Raw genomic sequence first — 20782 nt, forward strand, 5'->3', positions numbered from 1 at the left:
TGTTTTGAAAGACCAGAAGACACCTAAAGGACAGCAGGGCAGAACACTCAACATCTGGAACTCCAAAGTTGTATGATCACGGCCGTGGATATACATAACATACATGGCCTTATAATTTCCTTCTCTCTCTCAAATCCTTCCACGGCTTTTTAAAGACAAAGCCTCACCCTTCATCTTGCCTACAAAGGCTGCGTAAAAAACTTGTAGCTAGGTCCCATGATGCATGCCTGTAGTTCCAACTACTCGGGAGGCTGCAGCAGGATAATCGCTTGAGCCCAGAAGTTCAACGCAGGCCTGGGCAACACAGCTAAACCCTACCAGTATTTAAAACAAACAAACAAACAAAAACAACAACAAAAACCACTTGCCTCCATCTACTTACAACCTCATCTCACAGTACTCTCCACTTTACTTTCTGAACTTCAGCCAGACTTAGGCCTTTTTTCCAGTACCGTTTTTGCACAAGCAGATCTGCACGTAATGTTGTTTTAAATACCCTACTACCCCAAACTAGTTCGCTCTTATCCTTTGGCTATCAGTCCAAAGATTCCTTAAGGTGTCTCCATCCTGTGGTAGCAGACTATAAGTCTGTTTTATTACATTATATTTGAACAATACAGTATGAATACAGTATAGGGTTATGACCATGGATTGTAGGCTCATAAATACGTCCTTAGGCATATTTATTTAACCTCTTCATGTCTCGGTTTCTTCACCTGTCAATTGTACTCGTAAGGTTATTGAAAAGATTAAAGGCGATAAAGGATGTAAGCACTTAGAATTGTGTTGATATGCAGTTCAAAGAGCCCAACACAAGTCGGTCATGATCACATTTACTTAATTTGTAGTCTCTATCATCCCCTTCCTCCCCTCCAGCCTCCGGAGTACCCATGCTCCTCTAGCCCAGAGGCCACACCAGCCTGGTCCTTTTTCGTATTCCTAGCCTCAGCACAGGGTTCAGAACATACCAGAATAATACGTATTTAAAAAATGACAAAAGCCTTGTGTCCCAATTTTGCTTCATTAGCCGAACGATCTCAAGCAAATCACTCAAATCACCTATGCCTCGTTTACCCTTCTGTGAAATGTAATAGCCACCTCAGAAAGATTTTGTGTTAAATAAGGCGATGTACCTACAAAAAGCACACTGCACATCTTAAAATGCCGTACAGACGGTAGATGTTTATTAATAAACCAGAGTCCGTGTCTTCCCTCCCCTCAGGCACGTCTCGTCCCGACCCCTCCCTCCTCCCAGCCACACCCTTACTGCGCCCTTGGCCCTCGGTCCCTGGGGATTGCAAGCGTGGGAGCCTCGGCCCCGCGCAGCTCCCTCCAGCGTCCCGCGCCCTCCTTCCTTCCTCGCCCGGACGGACGCACTTCCGGCGGATGTGGGGGGGCAGCCCTCGGAAACGGAAGTGAGCCGCGGGGTCGACTGACGGTAACTGGGCAGACAGGCTGTTCGCAGAGCTGCTGAAGATGGTGAGTGGGTACCCGGGCGGCCGGAGTTCCACGCGGGCTCGGGACTGTAGCTCGGCAGAAACAGGCAGTAGCCTCCCAACCCCTCCCCGGGTGGCGGCGGCGGCGGCAGCGTGGGGCTGAGGCCGGCCCTGGGGCGCCATAATCTGTCGAGTCACGGGGTTTGGGTGGGTCGTGACTGTCGCTGGGACCCGGCTGCGGCACTGGTCCCACTAGCAGCGGTTCGGCTTCATCCTGCTCCTCTTAGCTCGGTTTGCGCCCTTCCATCCCTTAGACCCCAGCAGGCCCAGACCTCCTCCCCTTACTTGGCGCAGATGTGGAAAAGGCAGCCGCGAAAGTGCAACGTTCTGTGGGGTGGCGCCGCCGACCCTTTCCTTGAGGGGTAACCTCTGAGAGCCCAGAGTCCTCAGACTCCTCATCTCCCCCAGTTCCCGCCCTTGTAACTGCCTGGTAACCAACCCACAACTATAGGTCGCATTTGTGTAACGCAGCTTTGCTCTACAAACTTTTTTGAGAGCTTGTAGTGTGCTAGGTGTTAGAGGGGGAAAAAACCAGACAGTTGCTATTCTCCGTTTGTCATTATTGTTAGTACATCTCCTCCCTCCCTCTCCTCCCCACCACTTTCTCTTTCTTTTTAACTTAGAATTTGTAATATTTGAGAAGAATACTGAGTCACCATTGCCACAGACTCTGATACCGGTACTGCTGGTAGGCCATCCATCCAAATCTAGAAAGTTTCTGTTGGTAAATACTGCTAATTATTGTTTAAAAAGTTTTATAGGCACTCTCAAATGTAACTAATAGTTAGGTTTTCGTAGATTTGCCTTTCTCGGCTCCTTTATTAGAAACGGTGAGCACTAATCCTGATATTTTACAGAAGGAAGTTGGAAAAAATGACGATAATCCAGAAGTCAGAATTCACGTTTTCTTTGTGCATTGAAATCTTCTGTCACTTTACAATAAAGCAGTCCAGAAGGAGGAGAATGTTCATATAGGGAAGTAATAGAAGATACCTTTGAAAAGCAACAATCACACAGCTCTGCTGAAGGTCCCCAACCTGTGGTGGTTCAACAGTCTTCTGACTTTATGATGGTGTGAAATCTATACACAGTCAGTAGAGGCCATATTTGAGTACCCATGCAGCCATTCGGTTTTTCACTTTCAGTACAGTATTCAATAAATTACGTGAAATAACCCAATACTTTTTAATAAAGTAGGCTTTGTGTTAGATGATTTTGGCCAACTGTAGGCTAGTGTAAGTGTTCTGAGCACGTTTAAGGTAGGCTAGGCTAAAGCCTGATATTTAGTAGGTTGGGTGTGTTAAATGTGTTTTTGACTTTTGATATTTTCCATTTAAGATAGGTTTATTGGGAATTAACCCCATCATAAATCAAGGAGCATGTGTAGTCCTGGTAGGAGTTCAGCTCCTTGGTGCAGATGAGTAAACAAGGCCAGAGAGGTTGGTGCTTTGCTGGCAGTCACAAAGTAGGTTAGTGACAGTCCACACTGGAGTCCAGATTCTTTTTCTCGTCCACCATGGCTTCTTGTATGTAGGGGAGTTGGAACCAATTATGCAGGTTCTTTAGGTCCAGGCTAAGGAGTCTGAACTTTGTGCTTCACACATTGATGAACCAACAAAAATTTTATAGCAGTTTTGTTGGAGGAGGTTTTGTGCTTGAGGAAAACCTTGATATGCAGAACTGGAAAATGGGTGAGTCTAAAGGCAGCAAGACCCAATAGAATGCTGTTGAAGTTATCCTTGCGTGATAGGCTAGGCAAGAGTGGTATAATGAAGAAACCCTGAAAAGGATAAAATACCTGACCAAATCAGATATACAAACGAATTAAGAAATAGTTCAAAGCTGACTTCTCACAATATTTTCTCTTAGAATAATATAAAATTTGATACTAAACTACTTGTAGCTGTTTTACGTTTTTCTGCAGAATCGTAGGGATATTGGACTTGAGCAACAAGTGATTTAAAGTTAGCATCTTGGGCCATGCATGGCGGCTGACACCTGTAATTCCGGCACTTCGCGGGGTGCTGAGGCAGGAAGATCGCTTGAGCGCAGGAGTTCAAGACTAGCCTGGCCAGCATAGTTGAGACCTTATCTCCACAAAAAATAAAAAAATTAGCCAGGCGTGGTGTTGCATGCTTGTAGTCCCAGCTACTTGAGAGGCTGAGGCAGGAGGATTGCTTGAGCCCGGGAAGTCTAGGCTGCAGTTAGCCGTGATTGTTCGACTGTATTCCAGCCTGGACGACAGAGCAAGACCCTATCTGAAAAAGTAAATAAATAAATAAAGTTAGCATCTCGTGCTTTGCCTGTTGTAACACCATGTTTTTCTTTGCTTGTTTAATGTATCTTCATAAGATGAAGCCCTGGGAGGTAGACATGTATCTTCAGTATCTAGCGGAGTACCTGACACATAATAGACAGCTAATAAATATCTGGTGATTGTGCATTTCACAGGAATATAGGGTAATAATACGCCATACCAAATGCACTGTCTTTTTTGTTTTGTTTTATACTATCCTGATTAGATACACATAGTTTTTATAGGTAGTGCCATCTTCATATAGAAACCAAACATTTTCTGAAATTCCCTGTTTTTCCCAGCTTCTCTGACTACTTTTGTTTAGCCATCCTGTCTGTTAATCCCATTTCTTTGTTGTTCTTTCTTGTCCTCAAGGAATAGTGTTCCTGAGGATGCTGTCCTCAACTTTTTTATTCTGTGTTAAACACTCTAACCTAAGGGAGAGGTTTTTCCAGTGGAAACAAATTCAGTCATGCCATAACCTTTCAGAGGCTGTCGGTTTCGGAATAAAACCCACATTTCTTTGCATGTAAGACATTGCACTTTTGTATTTCATCAGCCTTTACTTCTGCCTCACTGGAAACATACATTTAGCCAGTCATCTCAAACTACCTGAAGCTTGTTCATTTATATTTTCATAGCTTTATTCATGTTATTTTTTCCTGGAATGCCTTTCAAACTGACAGCATTCAGAGATCACCTCGGGAATCCTTCCCACTCTTACATTTGTTATTTCATTATACCATGTGTGTCTCTATCATATCATAATGTTTAAGGCTTGCTGTAATTGTCTAGTCTGTGGACTCTTTGAGGGACTCTTATTTTTCTGTCTCCTACTTAAACAATATTTTTGACATAGCTGCTTAGGTGTGTGTTTAAATTTTTTTCTATTTAATAATGTTTTTTATTTGTGTTGTAGAATGCCAGGGGACTTGGATCTGAGCTCAAGGACAGTATTCCAGTTACTGAACTTTCAGCAAGTGGACCTTTTGAAAGTCATGATCTTCTTCGGAAAGGGTATATGGGGGAATTACGACTTTGATTTTGTTATGTTTCTGTGAATTATTTTTCACAATATTCTTTAAGTATTTTGATAGGCTATACATGTGTATTTAGTTGGCAGATGGCAAGTAATATACCTTACGTGGGGTGCAGAGGGGAAGAGGCTCAGATATTTTCTGTAGTGGAAGAAGTATCTCATCAAAGTAGTAGGTTCTCAACGTAGGGCATCCTCCTAGACAGTGGTGCCCATGAGCATGAATTGGTAGGATTCTTTTTATTTATTTTTTTACTACTGACAACTTAGCCATTTGCCTTCTTGTCTTAACTATTAGAGTAATTCGCTTTTCTTTGGGAGGCGCTAGAACATAGCAGTTGAGAGATTAAACTCTGGATTCAGTCGGCCTGGGTTTGGATCCTGACTCTACTATTTACTAGATGTGTGCCTTTGGACAAATCACATAGTTAATGCCTCGGTGTCCTTATAGATAAAATAGGCCTAATAATAGTCTATTATCTTATTTTGAGGAATAAACATACATTCATTAAATTTCTTCTAGATGTAGCACCAGATTTTGGCAGGTTTTCCCTAGTGATTGAAGTCTTGACCACCAATGTCTATAATGGATACATTCTTAAATTATCATATAGTACTTTTTTTTTTCCTTTTGGCGTATGGGTCTATGAATTTTTAGCACATTTATCAATTTGTGTGACTGTCACCACAGTCAAGATACAGAACAGTTTTGTTACCCCAAAAAACTCTCTCATGCCATCCCTTTATAGATACGATTTTGAGCTGTGGGTATTGAGTGATATTTAATCTCCTTTAAATTTTTTTTTTTTTTTAATTTCCTTTCAGTTTTTCTTGTGTGAAAAATGAACTTTTGCCTAGTCATCCTCTTGAATTATCAGAAAAAAATGTAAGTATATTATTGTGTCCTTATTTTTATCTTCCAATAGATAAATACTTTTAGTAATATTGGTTTCATTTTATTAAAGCAATTTTGGTACTGAGGATTTGCCCATGAAGAATATGGGGCCTTATTTTCAAGCCCCTTGTAGGATAGACTTAAAAATTATACTGCTCTTCTGAAGCTCCCTTTCTATGCATCCTTCCCTGCCTTTTTAATGTATATCTCCAAAGGGTGATCCACTTCTCCATTCCTCTCACAGGAATGTTCTCTTTTAATAATGCTGTTTCTTTTATATTTTTTTCTGCCATTTTTGCTCTTGACTTCCAAGTTCATATCTCTAGTTTTGACCTCTTTCTCAAGTCCTGCATTTCCGAGTTACTGTAGGACACAGCCACTAGGCACGGTAGGTACTTCGATGAATATGACGTAATCCCCATCCTTAAATAACTTAAAATTTAATGAGGAAGACAAGCAGTGGGTAGGAGAAGACTTCGTAAAATGCTAGAGAAGACCAAGCATGGGACAGTCACCTGTGCTGAGGGCTTTTTTGGAAGGCGTTATAGAAGAGGAGGGACTTTTGAAGAGTTTTAGATCAGAAAGTTTACTCCTAAAGAGAGGATAGCATGTATACATGTCCAAAACACAACTTAATGGATTCTTAAATAAACATTTAGAGGAAGAAGAAAAAAGTTTCTGACTACTTGGGGAAGGTGATGCAGTCATTAGGTAACAGAAAACTGGTCTGTATTTTTTGTTTGTTTGTTTCTTTTACTTTCTAATAAGAGGATAGATCTTCCTATAAGAAAGAGTAGAACAAAATGTAATTGTGAAATTGAAGTTCAAATTAGATGAGAAAAATAAAAAAGTTCCTAGTCGCTTTAAGTGAATCCAGGTTTCAGGTGCAGAAGTTGACAACCCAGAGGATACTTAAAAGTATGTAAGTATGATCATAAAAGCACAGTTGATCATCTTTGAGAACTAATGGGAGAAATGATCATTGCTTGTAGATGGATACATATTCCACTTTTGTATAAAGGATCTTACTGAAAAATAAGATTGTCTGTGATAACACTGATTGCTGAAACCATTTCTTACGTGGACTGTTGAGTGAGCTGTGAGCATTTAATAAAGTTTAAGCGGTGATCGTCAGCATCTGAATGAACTCCGCAAATTAATTTTAGTTCATTCTTTTACTAAATTGCCATATAGGTCAGTCAAGGGATCAAATTACCTGACAAGGGATAAGATTGAGGATTATATGGTGGATTATGAACCTAGTGAAAGTAGTGTGGGGTAAAATATATGAGGTCGATAACTACCCAGAGAACAGTGGTTAAAGAATAGTCAGTTTGGAGGGAATATTTCGATAGGGCTTTTTGGCCTCTGTCTACATCTTAGGTACTCAGATGGACACATAGGAGGGATAAGTATTTTTCAAGGACTTGTGGGCAACCAAAGAAAGAATGTATATCAGGTTTTTGGAAAAAAGGTTGAGAAGGATAGTTCATTCTGGTGAATAATTGAACTATATCATGATGATAAAATAGACCAAAGTCTAGACCAAAATTTAAGAAAAACATTTATAGAGGTGAGTGTGAAGTTCTGCATTTGGATTCGAAAAATGAATTCTACACCTTTGGGCAGGGTAAAGTGACTTGCTGTGTAAAACTTGACTATTTTAATTGGCTGTATACTCAGTATAAGCCAGTAGATTACATTAGTTACTAAAAAGAAAGGTTAATGCAGTCTTGGGCTTTGTTAATAAGATGGGGCTCAAATCAAGGGAGATTATTTTATTTTCCTGTATATTAGTCTGGCTATTAGATTTGGAATATTGCTTTAGTTCTAAGCAGTACATGTTAAGAGAAACTGACAAATCTGAGTGAGACTGGCCGGAACTGTGAAGAATCTAGAGATTCTTCAGAGATCTTTTTGAGACTTGACTTATATCTACTGTGTCTCTTCTTTAATCATTTAGCCAGCTAATGGCAGTCTCACTCTTTATGTGACACTTACTATTATAAATCCTTTAGCATGGATTGTGTAGTGGAACTATTTGGGCATTCCACTTTGCTAAGTAAACTTGGGGCATATTGCTTGATTTTCTTTAAGCCTTAGTCTTCTCATCTGGAGTTAGTAATAGCCCATCCTTGGCATATTGCTGGCCTCTAGTAGCTCTGCATGATTGGGAGCTTGAGTGGTGATAGTAAGGGAAGATGACCATCATCTTTTGTACCAGTGGTTCTCAACTAGGGGAGGATCGTCCTCCTGCCCCCAAGAGGGAACAGTTGGCAAAGTCTGAGGACATTTTAGGTTGTCACCAGTGTTGCGGTGGGGGTGGGGAGATGTAATACTGGCATCTATTGGGTAGGGGCCAGGGATGCTGTCAAACATCCTACAGTGCCCAGGACAGCCCGCCACAGTGAAGAATTATCTGGCCCAAGAAATCAGTAGTGTGGAGGGTTGAGAAGCCCTGATCTATACATCATGTCTTCCAAACTGGATTATAGTCTTCTCCAAGGTAGACTGTTCAGTTTTGTTGTGTTGTGTGTTGCCACAGAGCCTAATTTTGCACACGGTTGCTAACTTAACATGTTGATTGATAATTATAGTATTAATATCACATTACAAGATGGCTGTATTCATCAAAATTTACATACATTGAATTTTGAATTTTTATACATAAAATTACATTTACTGCTGGGTGTGGTGGGGTGTTCCTGTAGTCCCAGCTGCGTGGGAGGCTGAGGCAGAGGATTGCTTGGGCCTGGTAATTCCAGGCTGTAGTGCTCTATGATCGTGCCTGTGAATAGCCACTGCGCTCCAGCCACATAGCAAGACCTGTCTCTTAAAATAAAATTGTATTATGAGGATAGACCAATATTTAAAGCAAACCCTTCACTTAGAACTTCAGATCATATACCCATAATAAAATACTGCAGGTTCTCCCTAAGGACCATCTGTCAAAATTTGCTATGTCAAGCTAAAGTAATTAAAAAGCATTTTGATAGTCACCTTACTTTCAAACTTCATCGTCATATCCCAAGTAGGTGCTAATCTCTCAATATATTTTTGATTAAAATTACCTTTTTTATTACTGTTAGAAGACAATGTTATCAAGAGAGTAGCATGTAATAAAAAATAATGACAAGAAGTGACTTTACCTCATTATAATCACCTTAGCTCAGACAAATCTTTGTTTCAGTCTGTTTTGCATATCACATTCACTATCCTTAGGAGCCATTTTTGGAAACTGTTTTAGAATCCATGAGTCAAGTTGATTCATTTTGCCTGAAATACATTAAGTTATAGTCAAAGTTCCCTAAATGTAATATCAGTACGTAGTAAAAGTATGATTCCAGGAAAAAAAATTACTATTACCCAATACAAATTGAATAAACTTTTGAGAGATGTTTGTTTTTCCCCGAGGCGAATGCCAAAAATAAGTGGAGTTTATAGTTTAATTAACGGGATGATTTAGTGGTTGGATTATTTCTTTTGCTGAATTCTTTTAAATATATACCTTCACACTTAGAAGTTAACTATTTTTGTCAGTGCATGTGACATTTTCTGGATCTCAAATTATGCCTTTGCTAGTTTTGCAGTACTTTTAATCAAAAGCACTAAAATATGATTATGTATTGTAAATGTACTTTTGAAATAGGAGACACATTCCTTAATTTATTACGTTTATAAATTTGGAATTATGGTAGTAATTTTACACTCGTAAAAGTACACCTGCATGCTAAATAAAATATAGACATATGTGGTCTAAACTTTATCAGAAAAAATACTAAAAATACTTAGTTTTTATTACAGGTATGGATATTAAAATTCTTCATCTAACTATTATGTTATATATATGCCACTTGCTAATTGTTTTGAAAGCAGAGTATTGAGTGTAATGTTTAAAATTACATTGTCTTTTGTAGTTCCAGCTCAACCAAGATAAAATGAATTTTTCCACACTGAGAAACATTCAGGGTCTATTTGCTCCACTAAAATTACAGATGGAATTCAAGGCAGTGCAGCAGGTGAGTTAATGGATCTCTGTTACATATGTGTCAATATCATTCATGAGGACTCTTCTGTTTTCATAACAGCTATTTATACCTTATCTACCTTACAACCTATTCTACTTCCCTCTCCCTTTTTAGGATATGGCCTTGATTTCTACTTTATAGAGGGAAAAAAGAAGTTATTAAATGGAAAACTTCAAATTACAGGCTTGGTGTCTGAAAACTAACTGCATCTGCTTTCATGTTTTTCTGTTTTTTTTTTTTTTTTTTTTTTTTTTAAGGGATTACATTGAATTTGAGATCCCTGTAAGAATATCCAAGTGGAGGTGTCAAGTATACAATTTGTATATAGTTGGATATAACTGTTGCTAAGGAACAAGTACTTGGAAAATATCCTTCCAGTTTAAGAACTGCCCTCCTACCTGTGCTTTGGATAATATCCTGTTACATTACTTCAGGAAAATCCCTTTATCAGTGATCCTTTCTAAAGCTAGTATCTTCAACCTCTCTCTGCTTGCCCTGTCTCAGCAGTAGCATTTTAACCTTTGTTGTCTTTTAAAACAAAAAAAAAATTGTATCAATTTCAAATTCCTTTATAGTAACTTGTCTCTCATTGAGTGTGCTTTTGCTTCTTGAAAAGTTGTCTACATTTGCTTTCTGTACTCCTTTCCCTCCTATTTATTTAACCCACTATTTCTGTCTCCCATGACACTAATGAAGCTGCTCCTGAACAATGTGGACATTTTTACCTTCACTTTACTTGATCTCCCTGTAGCATTTGACACTAATAGTGGCTTCTTCCTCTTTCACTTGGCTTTTACTTTTTTACTTTGTATTTATTTTTTTGAGATGGTCTCATTCTGTCATCCAGGCTGGACTGCAGTGGTATGATCATAGCTCACTGCAGCCTCGAACTGCTGGGCTCAAGCAATCCTCTTGCCTCAGTCTCCTGAGTAGCAGGGACTACAGTCATGTGCTACCTTGCCTGGCTAGTTTTTAACATTATTATTATTATTTGTAGCTCTTGCTACGTTTCCTAGGCTGGTCTTAAACTCCTGGCCTCAAGCTATCCTCCCACCTCCTTGGCTTTTAGAACACCACGCTTTCCTGATGTCCTCCTTTCTGAATCCTTATTCTCAGGTGTCTCTGTGTAGGTTCCATTTGTTTTGTCTGTTTCCTAAAGTGCCAGTTTTGTTAGTGCCCCATCTCTAGTCCTTTCCTCACCCTGTTTCCTACTTGTGGCTTTAGTTATCAATTATATGTTGATGATTCCAGCTGGGCCTGGTGCCTCAAGCCTGTGATCCCAGCACTTTGGGAGGCCAAGGTAGGAGGACTGCTCGAGCTCAGGCCTTCAAGACCAGCCTGGGCAACATGGCGAAATGCCCATCTCTACAAAAAAAAATAGAACAAATGTGCCAGCCTTGGTGGTGCACACCTATAGTCCCAGCTGCTCAGGCGGCTGAGGTGGGAGGATCATTTGAGCCCGGGAGTTGGAGGTTGCAGTGAGCTGAGATCGTGCCACTGCACTCCAGCCTGGGTGACAGAGTGAGACTCCATCTCAAAACATAAAATATGTTGATGACCCCAAAGTTACAATTTTCATGAGCTATAAACCTATAAACTTTTCCAGTTGGAAGTCCCACAGGCATCTCCAGTTTTACATGGACAAGTACAGAATAACTCATAATCCCCCACATACTCCTTATCCCGTATGAATAGGTTCTGCCTAAGGCAGAAATTGGATAATTAGCCTTGGTTATGTCACCTGGCACCCATCCTAACCTCCTCCCCTGTTCCCCGAAATCGTTCATTCAGTTTATTACTTGCTTTCCCCACCATTGCTACTACGTTAGTTCTTGCCCCTGCCAGACTTCATCTGGATTACTGCAGCACTCATCCCTGCTGCCCCTCCAATCCTTGTTAACACTCTAGTCAGAATAATCTTTGTAAAACACAGATTCGATTATGTCACTCTCCTCACTTTACCCTCAAAGTGAAAATAAAACCCAGCGCCTTAGTGTGGCTCTGTCCATGAATTGGCTTCTTGCTTCCCACCACACTTCATATCCTCTTAAACAACTTGCAGTTTCCTGATTCATTAGGTTCTTTCACTGTTAGGCATTTGCACACATTTCTCCTACTGGTGTGGATTCCTTTCTCTGACCGAGCTAAATTGTCTTTTTCAATAAATTCTGTTGGCCATGGGGGGTGGCTGGCTCATGCCTATAATCCCAGCACTTTGGGAGGCCGAGGCAGGGTGGATCACCTGAGGTCAAGAGTTTGAGACCAGCCTGACCAACATGTTGAAACCCCATCTCTACTAAAAGTACAGATATCAGCTGGGCGTAGTGGCACACACCCGTAATCCCAGCTACTCGGGAGGCTGAAGCAGGGGAATTGCTTGAACCCAGGAGGCAGAGGTTGCAGTGAGCCAGAATCACACCATTGCACTCCAGCCTGGGCGACAAGAGCAAAACTCCATCTCCAAAAAAAATAATAATAAGATAAATTCCGCTAATGCCATCAATTGTATTTAGCTAAGTCATTCTGGAAGCTACTTGTTTTCCAAAGATAAAGCTCTTAAAAAGCATGGTTTTAAGTCAGAGCAACCTAAGGCTGAATCTTGGCTTATCCATCTACTAGTCTTAAGAACTTGAGTAAGTTGGAGAACTTTCTGAACCTCAGATTTTTTAATTTAATGCGAAATAAGGAGAACAGTAAGAGTAGCACAGGATTATTCTGAAGGTTAAATGAAATTACGTTTGGCACAAAATTGTTAGCTTCCCTTTTTATTTTCCTCTTACTCAGATTTCAACTACAGATTGCTCAAATTTTGGACTTAAGTTTTTAATACGATTTGGTCTAAATATCTTTGCCCAGAATTTTTTTTTTTTCTTATCTCTATACTTTGGCAGTTTTGGATTGTCAAGATGTATGACAGCTGCCTGCTCCTCCCTGCTTTTGATGCATTCTTAGGACTGTACCTCTGATCTAACTACAAGACCCCTTGCTGTCTGGTTTAATTTACAGGTTCCTATTTTTGTTTCTTCCTCTTCCTCCTCTTTCCTCCCACTTCCTTTTTTTTTTTTTTTAGGTTTGACAATCTAGAGAAATTTTTCCACACTATAAAGATTTTAAATATCTCTATAGGACATTAGTAATTGAAAATAATATATTTAGTCTGGATACATTTTGTGGAGGGGGGAGAAATGTGAGAAACTGCCCTCTTAGATTCTAAAGGTGTGATTATTTTTAAAATGCTAATATCATTTAGTCAAAGACCACCTATTTTGGTAGTCTTTGGCAATATCTAAAATTATCTATATTAGCTGGTTTGGTGACATGGACCTGTAATCCCAGTTTTAGTGGGAGGATCACTATAGCCCAGGAGTTTGAGACCAGCCTAGGCAACCTATTGAGTTGGACTTTTCTTCAGGAATTTGATCATCCCACATATATCAGGAATGAGGCGTGATGTTAAGCTCTGGGATTTTGCATTTCATCACATGGTATGTGCCGTAGTTTTCCTGAGTAGAAGCAAAGCCTCAAAATACATGCATACCAGGTAGGATTATTAAGTGTTAATGAAAAGTATAATTTCAGTGTCTTTACAACTTAGTTTGTGTCTAAAATATGAACTAGTGTTTTTTTCCCCTTGTTAAATTCATCTTTTATTTGGTTTTGTGAAATTTCAAACAAAGAATAAAGAACATGAAATTACACTATGTATTCTGTCATTTTCCTCTAATTTTTTCTAATCTTCTCCCTTCATACTTTTCCCCAAAGGTTCAGCGTCTTCCATTTCTTTCAAGCTCAAATCTTTCATTGGATATTTTGAGGGGTAATGATGAGACTATTGGATTTGAGGATATTCTTAATGGTAAGTGTCATTCAGCACCTTTTTATGGAGCCGTTGTAATTTAAAAGGCAAACAACTGCAAAAAGAATAGGCAAAATTCTTGTCCTCATGGAACTTACAGCTGATTGGGTTAACTTTGTTTTTTCATTGCATTAAGATAAAAATCTAATGGTAGTAACTATTCTTCAACTGTTTTTGAAAGTGAAGATTTGCTGGGTGCGGTGGCTCATGCGTAATCCCAGCACTCCAGCACTTTGGGAGGCCGGGGTGGGCAGATCACCTAAGGTCAGGTGTTTGAGACCAGCCTGGCCAACATGGTGAAACCCTTCTCTACTAAAAATATAAAAATTAGCCGGGCATGGTGGCAGGCACCTGTAATCCCAGATACTTGGGAGGCTGAGGTTGCAGTGAACCGAGATCGTGTCATGCACTCCAGCCTGGGTGACAGAGCAAGACTCCGTCTTAAAAAGAAAAAAAGGGAAAATTATTTTTGAAATTCTAAGGGTTTATAGTCATTTCAGTCTAGTAATGGTGGTTATTCACTTCATGTCCTGAGCTTCAAGCATAATACATCAGTCTAATACTCCTAGGATAACTTAAACAGTGATAATTATTACAGAATTCACATTGTTGGGATGTGACTGGTGGTGTTTTTGTTTGTTCAGTTTGATTTTAGGGTTTTTATGACTAGCATTGTAAACAACAGGAAGATAAATCTTTCTTTAAAAAGTAGCCCCCAAAAAACGTAGTTTTTGTACTTTTACAGGTGATAAATAGGAAAGAGGAATCTGTCTTTTTTTTTTTTTTCTGAGATGGAGTCTTGCGCTGTCACCTGGCTGGAGTGCGGTGGTGCGGTCTCAGCTCACTGCAACCTCCGCCTCCCGGGTTCAAGCAATTCTCCTGCCTCAGCCTCCCGAGTAGCTGGGATTACAGGTGCCCACCACCACACCTGGCTAATTTTTTTATTTTTAGTAGATACGGGGTTTCACCATGTTGGCCAGGCTGGTCTTGAACTCCTTACCTTGTGATCTGCCCGCCTTGGCCTCTCAAAGTGCTGGGATTACAGGTGTGAGCCATTGCACCTGGCCAAATCTGTTATTTTAAATAAAATTCCCTGAATAATTGTAAATGAATTTAAGTAAGAACAATACATGCAGCATCCTCTATTTTTTCTGGTCCTGAGGAAGATAAATAAATACAATCCTGTCCAATGCTGCCTCTGCTCACTATGCCCCAACAGTGCAGGAGAAACAAAAATATCCAACAGGATTAAGTTTTATTAGTTTTGCTTGGCTGCTGATGTCCGGTAAGGAAATGCTGTGGACATAACAGAAGTCTAGTGAGCCTCCTTTGAGAATCTTCCCTGAGGGAGCATTTTCGATGCAGGAAAAGCTGGGATTCTTAAGCTTTTACATTGAACTTAGACCTTATTTAAAACTACTAAGGTGACATAGTTCAGGTCTTTAGTTCTAAAAGCATTCATTTAAAAATCTGCTTCTGTAATTCTGTATAAAGAAAGGGAGAGGGACTTAGGAACATTTATCTAGTCAGTCAAATATTATGTGTCAGGCACTGGGCTAGGCTCTGAATATACAACTGTGAACAAAACAAATATCTGTGCTTTCAAATGGAGATAAACACATTAACACAAATATACAATTTGATAATTCTAGGAATAAAAAGGATGTTTTTGGGTTGGGAGGGCACATACCTCTGGGAATATAACACGTAAGTTGATTCCTGAAAGAAACATGAAATCATTGACCTAGAAGTAGAGGGAGAATATTTCAGACAGAAGAGATCAGTATGTGCAGGGTCTGTAACCTGAGAACAGCTGAAGAGCTCTGAACAGTTTGAGATGTTACTCTACTTTCAAGCTAACTTGTTAACCTGCCATGAATTCACGAATGCTAGCAGAAGACAAGAGACTCCTAAAGGAGAGTTTCTTACTCACAGCAGTAGCGTAGCCACAGTATCAGCATTTCTTTTGGTTCCCTTAGCCCCGCTTCCTATGGGGCAGCTAAGAAGAGGGTAAGGTGATGCCTTGTACATTGAGTGTGTTATGTTAGAGGAAAGGAACTCCAAGTTCAGGCCACCTCAGCCTTACAACTGGCAGTCAACCTGCCTGTCCTGTGCTTCTTTGTCTTCTGAGGCGAAACAATTTTGGAAAGATAGCCTAGAACAAGGCAGTTTAGTGCGTCTCCTCCCAGCTTGCAGAATGGAGAGACCAATAGAGAACTGTCTCCCAGCACTTTAAGAAGGCCCATATAGCTGACATGTTTTGAGTAAAGTAGAGAATAGAATAAGGTTGAGATCAGAAAGCTAAGCAAGGAACAAATGAACCGTGGCCTACAGACCACGAAAAGAAGTTTAGAATTTCTTCAGAATGCAGCAGAAGGCCATTGAGCAGTTTTAAGTAAGGATCTAATGTGATGGAATTACATGTTTAAAAAGGTCACTAGCAGCCGGGCACAGTGGCTCACGCTTGTAATCCCAACACTTTGGGAGGCTGAGGTGGGCGGATCATGAGGTCAGGAGATCTGGACCATCCTGGCGAACACAGTGAAACCCTGTCTCTGCTAAAAATACAAAAAAATTAGCCAGGCATGGTGGCGGGTGCCTGTAGTCCCAGCTACTTTGGGAGGCAGGAGAATGGCGTGAACCCAGGAGGCGGTGGAGCTGGCAGTGAGCGGAGATCGCGCCACTGTCCTCCAGCTTGGGCGACAGAGTGAGACTCCGTCTCAAAAAAAAAAAAGGTCACTAGCTGGGCAGGTGTGGTGGCTCACATCCATAATCCCAGCACTTTGGGAGGCAGAGGTGGGAGGATCAGTTTAGCCGAGGAGTTTGAGACCAGCCTGGGTAAGATGAGACCCTGTCTCTACAGAAATGTTTTTAAAAATTAATTGGGCATAGTGGTGTGTGTCTGTAGTCCCAGGTATTCGGGAGTCTGAGGCAGGAGGATCACTTGAGCCCAGGAATTTGAGGCCGCAGTAAGCAGTGATCATACCAGTGTACTCTCTAGCCTGGGCGACAGAGAGAGACCCTGTCTCAAAAAAATAAAAAATAAGCCACTTGCTATCTTGTGGGCATCTTTTAAAATTCATTCCTTGTGTCTCTCTAAGGTAGCTATTAGGAAAAATCACCTGTTTGCAAGGTAGATGATTTTTTTTTTTTTTTTTTTTTGAGACAAGAGTCTTGCTCTGTCACCCAGGCTGGAGTGCAGTGGCGTGATCTTCACTCACTGCAACCTCCAACCTCCCAGGTTCAAGCGATTCTCCTGCCTCAGCCTCCCAAGTAGCTGGGATTGCAGGTGCCCACCACCACGCCTGTCTAATTTTGTATTTTAATAGAGGCAGGGTTTCACCATCTTGGTCAGGCTGGTCTCAAACTCCTGACCTCTGGTAGTCCACCCACCTCAGCCTCCCAAAGTGCTGGGATTCCAGGCGTGAGCCACCAGGCCCGGCCAGGTAGATGGTTTTTATCACAATGAGACCACTGTATTTGGGCTAGTTTTTTTCTTGCGGGAACTGTGACTGCATAATATGTGGATAACTTAGGGCTTCACCTTAGGGACCTGAATTAGCTGTTCCTTTCTTCTTCAAATAGTTTACCCTCATTTTTCAGATCCCAACCTAAGTATTACTTTTTCAGAGAGTCCTCTGTTAACTACTGTTAGTGTATTCTTGCATTGCTATAAAGAAATACCTGAAGCTGGGTAATTTATAAAGAAAATTTAATTTGGCTTATGGTTCCTCAGGCTGTACAGGAAGCATAGTGCTCTATCTGCTTCTGGTAAGGGCCTCAGGAATCTTACAACCGTGGCAGAAGACAAAGGGGGAGCCAGTGAATTACATGGCAAGCAGGAGCAAGAGAGTGAGAGGGGCTGCCACACAGCTAAACAACCAGAACTTGTGTGAACTCAGAACAAGAACTCACTTGTCCGGGGGGTGGAGCTAAACCATTCATGAGGTATTCAACGCCATGATCCAGTTACTCTCTCCAGGGCCCGCCTTCAACACTGGGAATCACATTTCAATGTGAGATTTGGAGGGGACAAATATCCAAACCATATCAACTACCTAATCTAAAGTAGTCCCTGCTTTGTCACCCTACCTTATATTAATTCTTTGCATAACACTTATCTGATATTTTTCTTATTTATTATATGTCCAACTTAAATATACATGTCAGGAGAGCTGGAGATTTTTTCTTGTTAACTGTTGTGTTCCCAGTACCTGATAGGGTGCTTGATCCATAGTTAAAGGTCTTGTTGACCACATTCTTACCACCTTTGACACGAAACACAGTGTTAAGTCTGTAATCAGAGAGTAGCTTGTTAATCTAAATACTTTGTAAAGACTATAACAGTATTGGAGATGATGGCGTTTTTGCCTGCTTATCAGTGAAGTACTTAGGCAAGTTAATCCTGTACATTTTACAAGATTAGGAGGGACATATAAGGACACTAGTAAAATCAAAAATGTACTTTTTCTTAATGCTGGAAGGGGACTTTCATGTACTCTAATCCCCTAACTGGAATATGAGTAAATGGAAGCTCACAGAGGCTCAGTCCTCACTCAGAGTCTCATGGCGAGCTCTTGGTACAACAGGTGCAAAACCCATCTCCCGCCAGTGCCTTGCTTACATGATGTGCTGTCTTTTGGTGCAAGTGATTTATTTAATAAATGCATTTTATTAAAGAAGCTTTAAAAAGCATGGTGTGGAAGAAAGTTTAGTTATATAAATGAGTATATTCTTTGTGCAAAAATTTGAAATATTACCATTGAAACTTAGATTTTCTGTAATGACCCTCAATCCCATTTTTCTTGTTCCCTAATTACCTACTGTTTTAGTTTGGTTTAGTCTGTCCTTCCAGACTGTTCTACGTGTCTTTCTACAAATACTAACATATATAGTCAAAAAATAGTTGGCATTGCCTTTTTTTTTAAGTTGAGGTTTTGAGTACCTTTTATATACACAGCAATTTATTAATCTCCAGTCTCTTAGGAGATCCAGTGAGGAAACATCCACATTGGTTTCACTGAACTGTTTGTTCCTCTTGGTAGCCGTCATTATTATGTGCAGGGTTATTCATTCTTACAAAGTGATTTTATGATTTAGTTCATTAGGTTTTTATTCTGTTTCTAGTCCTATGTTGAGGAGTAGAGGACAAAGAAAAAGGCTCTGTCTTTAGGAAGCTTACTCTTGGTAATAATTTTTAAAGTTATTTTAGGTGTATAAACACGGTTAAAATAAGACTTTTGTCTGACTCATCTGTAAACATAAAAGTGACGATTTTTAAAGGTTTTCTTTTTTAAGAATTCTTACTTACATTTGTGTGTATACAACAGATCAGAAGATGATACAGATAAAACGTTTTTGTGAATTAAGAGATTGTTTCCAGTCATGTGGGAAGCCACTAGAAAACTTAAGAACTTTGAAAAAAGAAAACTTTGTCAGTCTTTTTTCTTTTTAAATCTGCTATTTTGAGATATTATTGGCATACAGTAGAGTACATCTGTTTTTAAGTGAACAGTTCTGTGAGTTTTAATCAACATAGAGCCGAGTCTCCTAAATAAAGGAGTAAAATATTTTCATTGCCTCACAAGTTCTCTTGGTCCCTTTGCAGTCAGTCACCCCACTCCAGCCCCAGGCAATCACTGGTTTGTTTTCTATAACTTTAGGTTAGTTTTGACTGTTCTGGATTCTCATGTAAGCGGAATCATTGAATTTATCTCTTTTGAGAGTCTTTTAAAATGTTTGTTTTTGTTTGCTTTCAGATCCATCACAAAGTGAAGTCATGGGAGAGCCACACTTGATGGTGGAATATAAACTCGGTTTACTGTAGTAGTGTGCTGTTCATGGAAACTGAGGGCTGCATCTTGTTTATAGTCGTCTTTGTACTGTAATTTGATGTACACAACATTAAAAGTACTGACACCTGAGAATTTCTGCTCAAGTAGCATCAGTGATCATTTAAAATTTGGGGGCATCTTTGGTTTACAGCCATGTGACAATTAAAAGCACTAAAGGGGGATCATGTTAAAGCTCTTAAATTATATTAAAACAATAGCCTTTGTCTTTAAAAAAAATGTTGCTCATGAATATTATAAAATGATCTACAGGTTTCAATTCAACCTGTTTTCTAAGTTTTCTGTAAACTTAGTTTTGAATAAGCATAAGCATTTGAGTCTGTAAACTTTGTAGTAGCATCTTTCAGAATAAACATTTTTAATTGATTTCAGTGGCAACTCTTCAAATTGAGTACAATATGAGATATATCAGTATCGTCCATTAACACTCATAAGAATAACATTTACTGTCTCAGTGCTATTTTAGGGTTATAGCTATTCTTTGATTCAGGGTTGAAAAGTAGAAGTTCTAAAGTTTTGATTTTGGTCTGGTCTTTAAGTGAAAAATTAAAGCAACCGGTAGATGTAGGTTAAACTTTTACTTCATAGACTTATTATGTAATTACCAAGCAACACTGTTCAAGAAAAGTAAAACTCATTTTTTCTTGTTGTTAATTTATATATTACAAGATACCATAAGATGTTCTGTATGAAGTTGGTATATACAAATTTACATTTTTAGAACATTAGTGAATGGGTCGTCTTTTACAATTAAAAGTATATTTTGATTATCAATTTCTTGGGAGCATCTTTGATTAAATTACTGATTTGAAACATTTGGCAATGTCGAGAGACATTTTTGGAGTCACAACTTTGGGGGTGGGCTGCTATTGGCATCTAGTGGGTAGAAGCCAGGAATACAGCTAAAGATCCTACAATGCATGGAACATCAGCATCAATTTATGGTCTTGTAACTAGTTGAAGACACTAAAGGGAAATGAATTTAAAACTCCCAGTTTATATTTGTACAGTAGCATTCTATGTCTTTAAAAAAACTTACTTATGGCCGGGCGCGGTGGCTCAAGCCTGTAATCCCAGCACTTTGGGAGGCCGAGGCGGGTGGATCATGAGGTCAGGAGATCGAGACTATCCTGGCTAACATGGTGAAACCCCGTCTCTACTAAAAATACAAAAAACTAGCCGGGCGTGGTGGCGGGCGTCTGTAGTCTCAGCTACTTGGGAGGCTGAGGCGGGAGAATGGCGTGAACCCGGGAGGCGGAGCTTGCAGTGAGCCGAGATCACGCCACTGCACTCCAGCCTGGGAGACACAGCAAGACTCCGTCT

At 40.0% G+C, this 20782-nt stretch overlaps 1 protein-coding gene across 1 annotated transcript; it reads left to right on the forward strand.

Moving 5' to 3' along the window:
* The first annotated feature begins 1386 nt into the window (after positions 1-1386).
* On the forward strand, positions 1387-19531 carry POMP (proteasome maturation protein). The gene is made up of 6 exons (XM_050766958.1): positions 1387-1479; positions 4712-4809; positions 5654-5714; positions 9641-9742; positions 13514-13607; positions 19367-19531. The coding sequence occupies exons 1-6, from the start codon at positions 1477-1479 to the stop codon at positions 19432-19434; spliced, it is 426 nt and encodes a 141-aa protein (XP_050622915.1). The 5' UTR covers positions 1387-1476; the 3' UTR covers positions 19435-19531.
* The last annotated feature ends 1251 nt before the right edge of the window (positions 19532-20782 follow it).

This window comes from Macaca thibetana, chromosome 17 (assembly GCF_024542745.1).
Source record: "Macaca thibetana thibetana isolate TM-01 chromosome 17, ASM2454274v1, whole genome shotgun sequence".
NCBI classification, from domain to species: Eukaryota; Metazoa; Chordata; class Mammalia; order Primates; family Cercopithecidae; genus Macaca; species Macaca thibetana.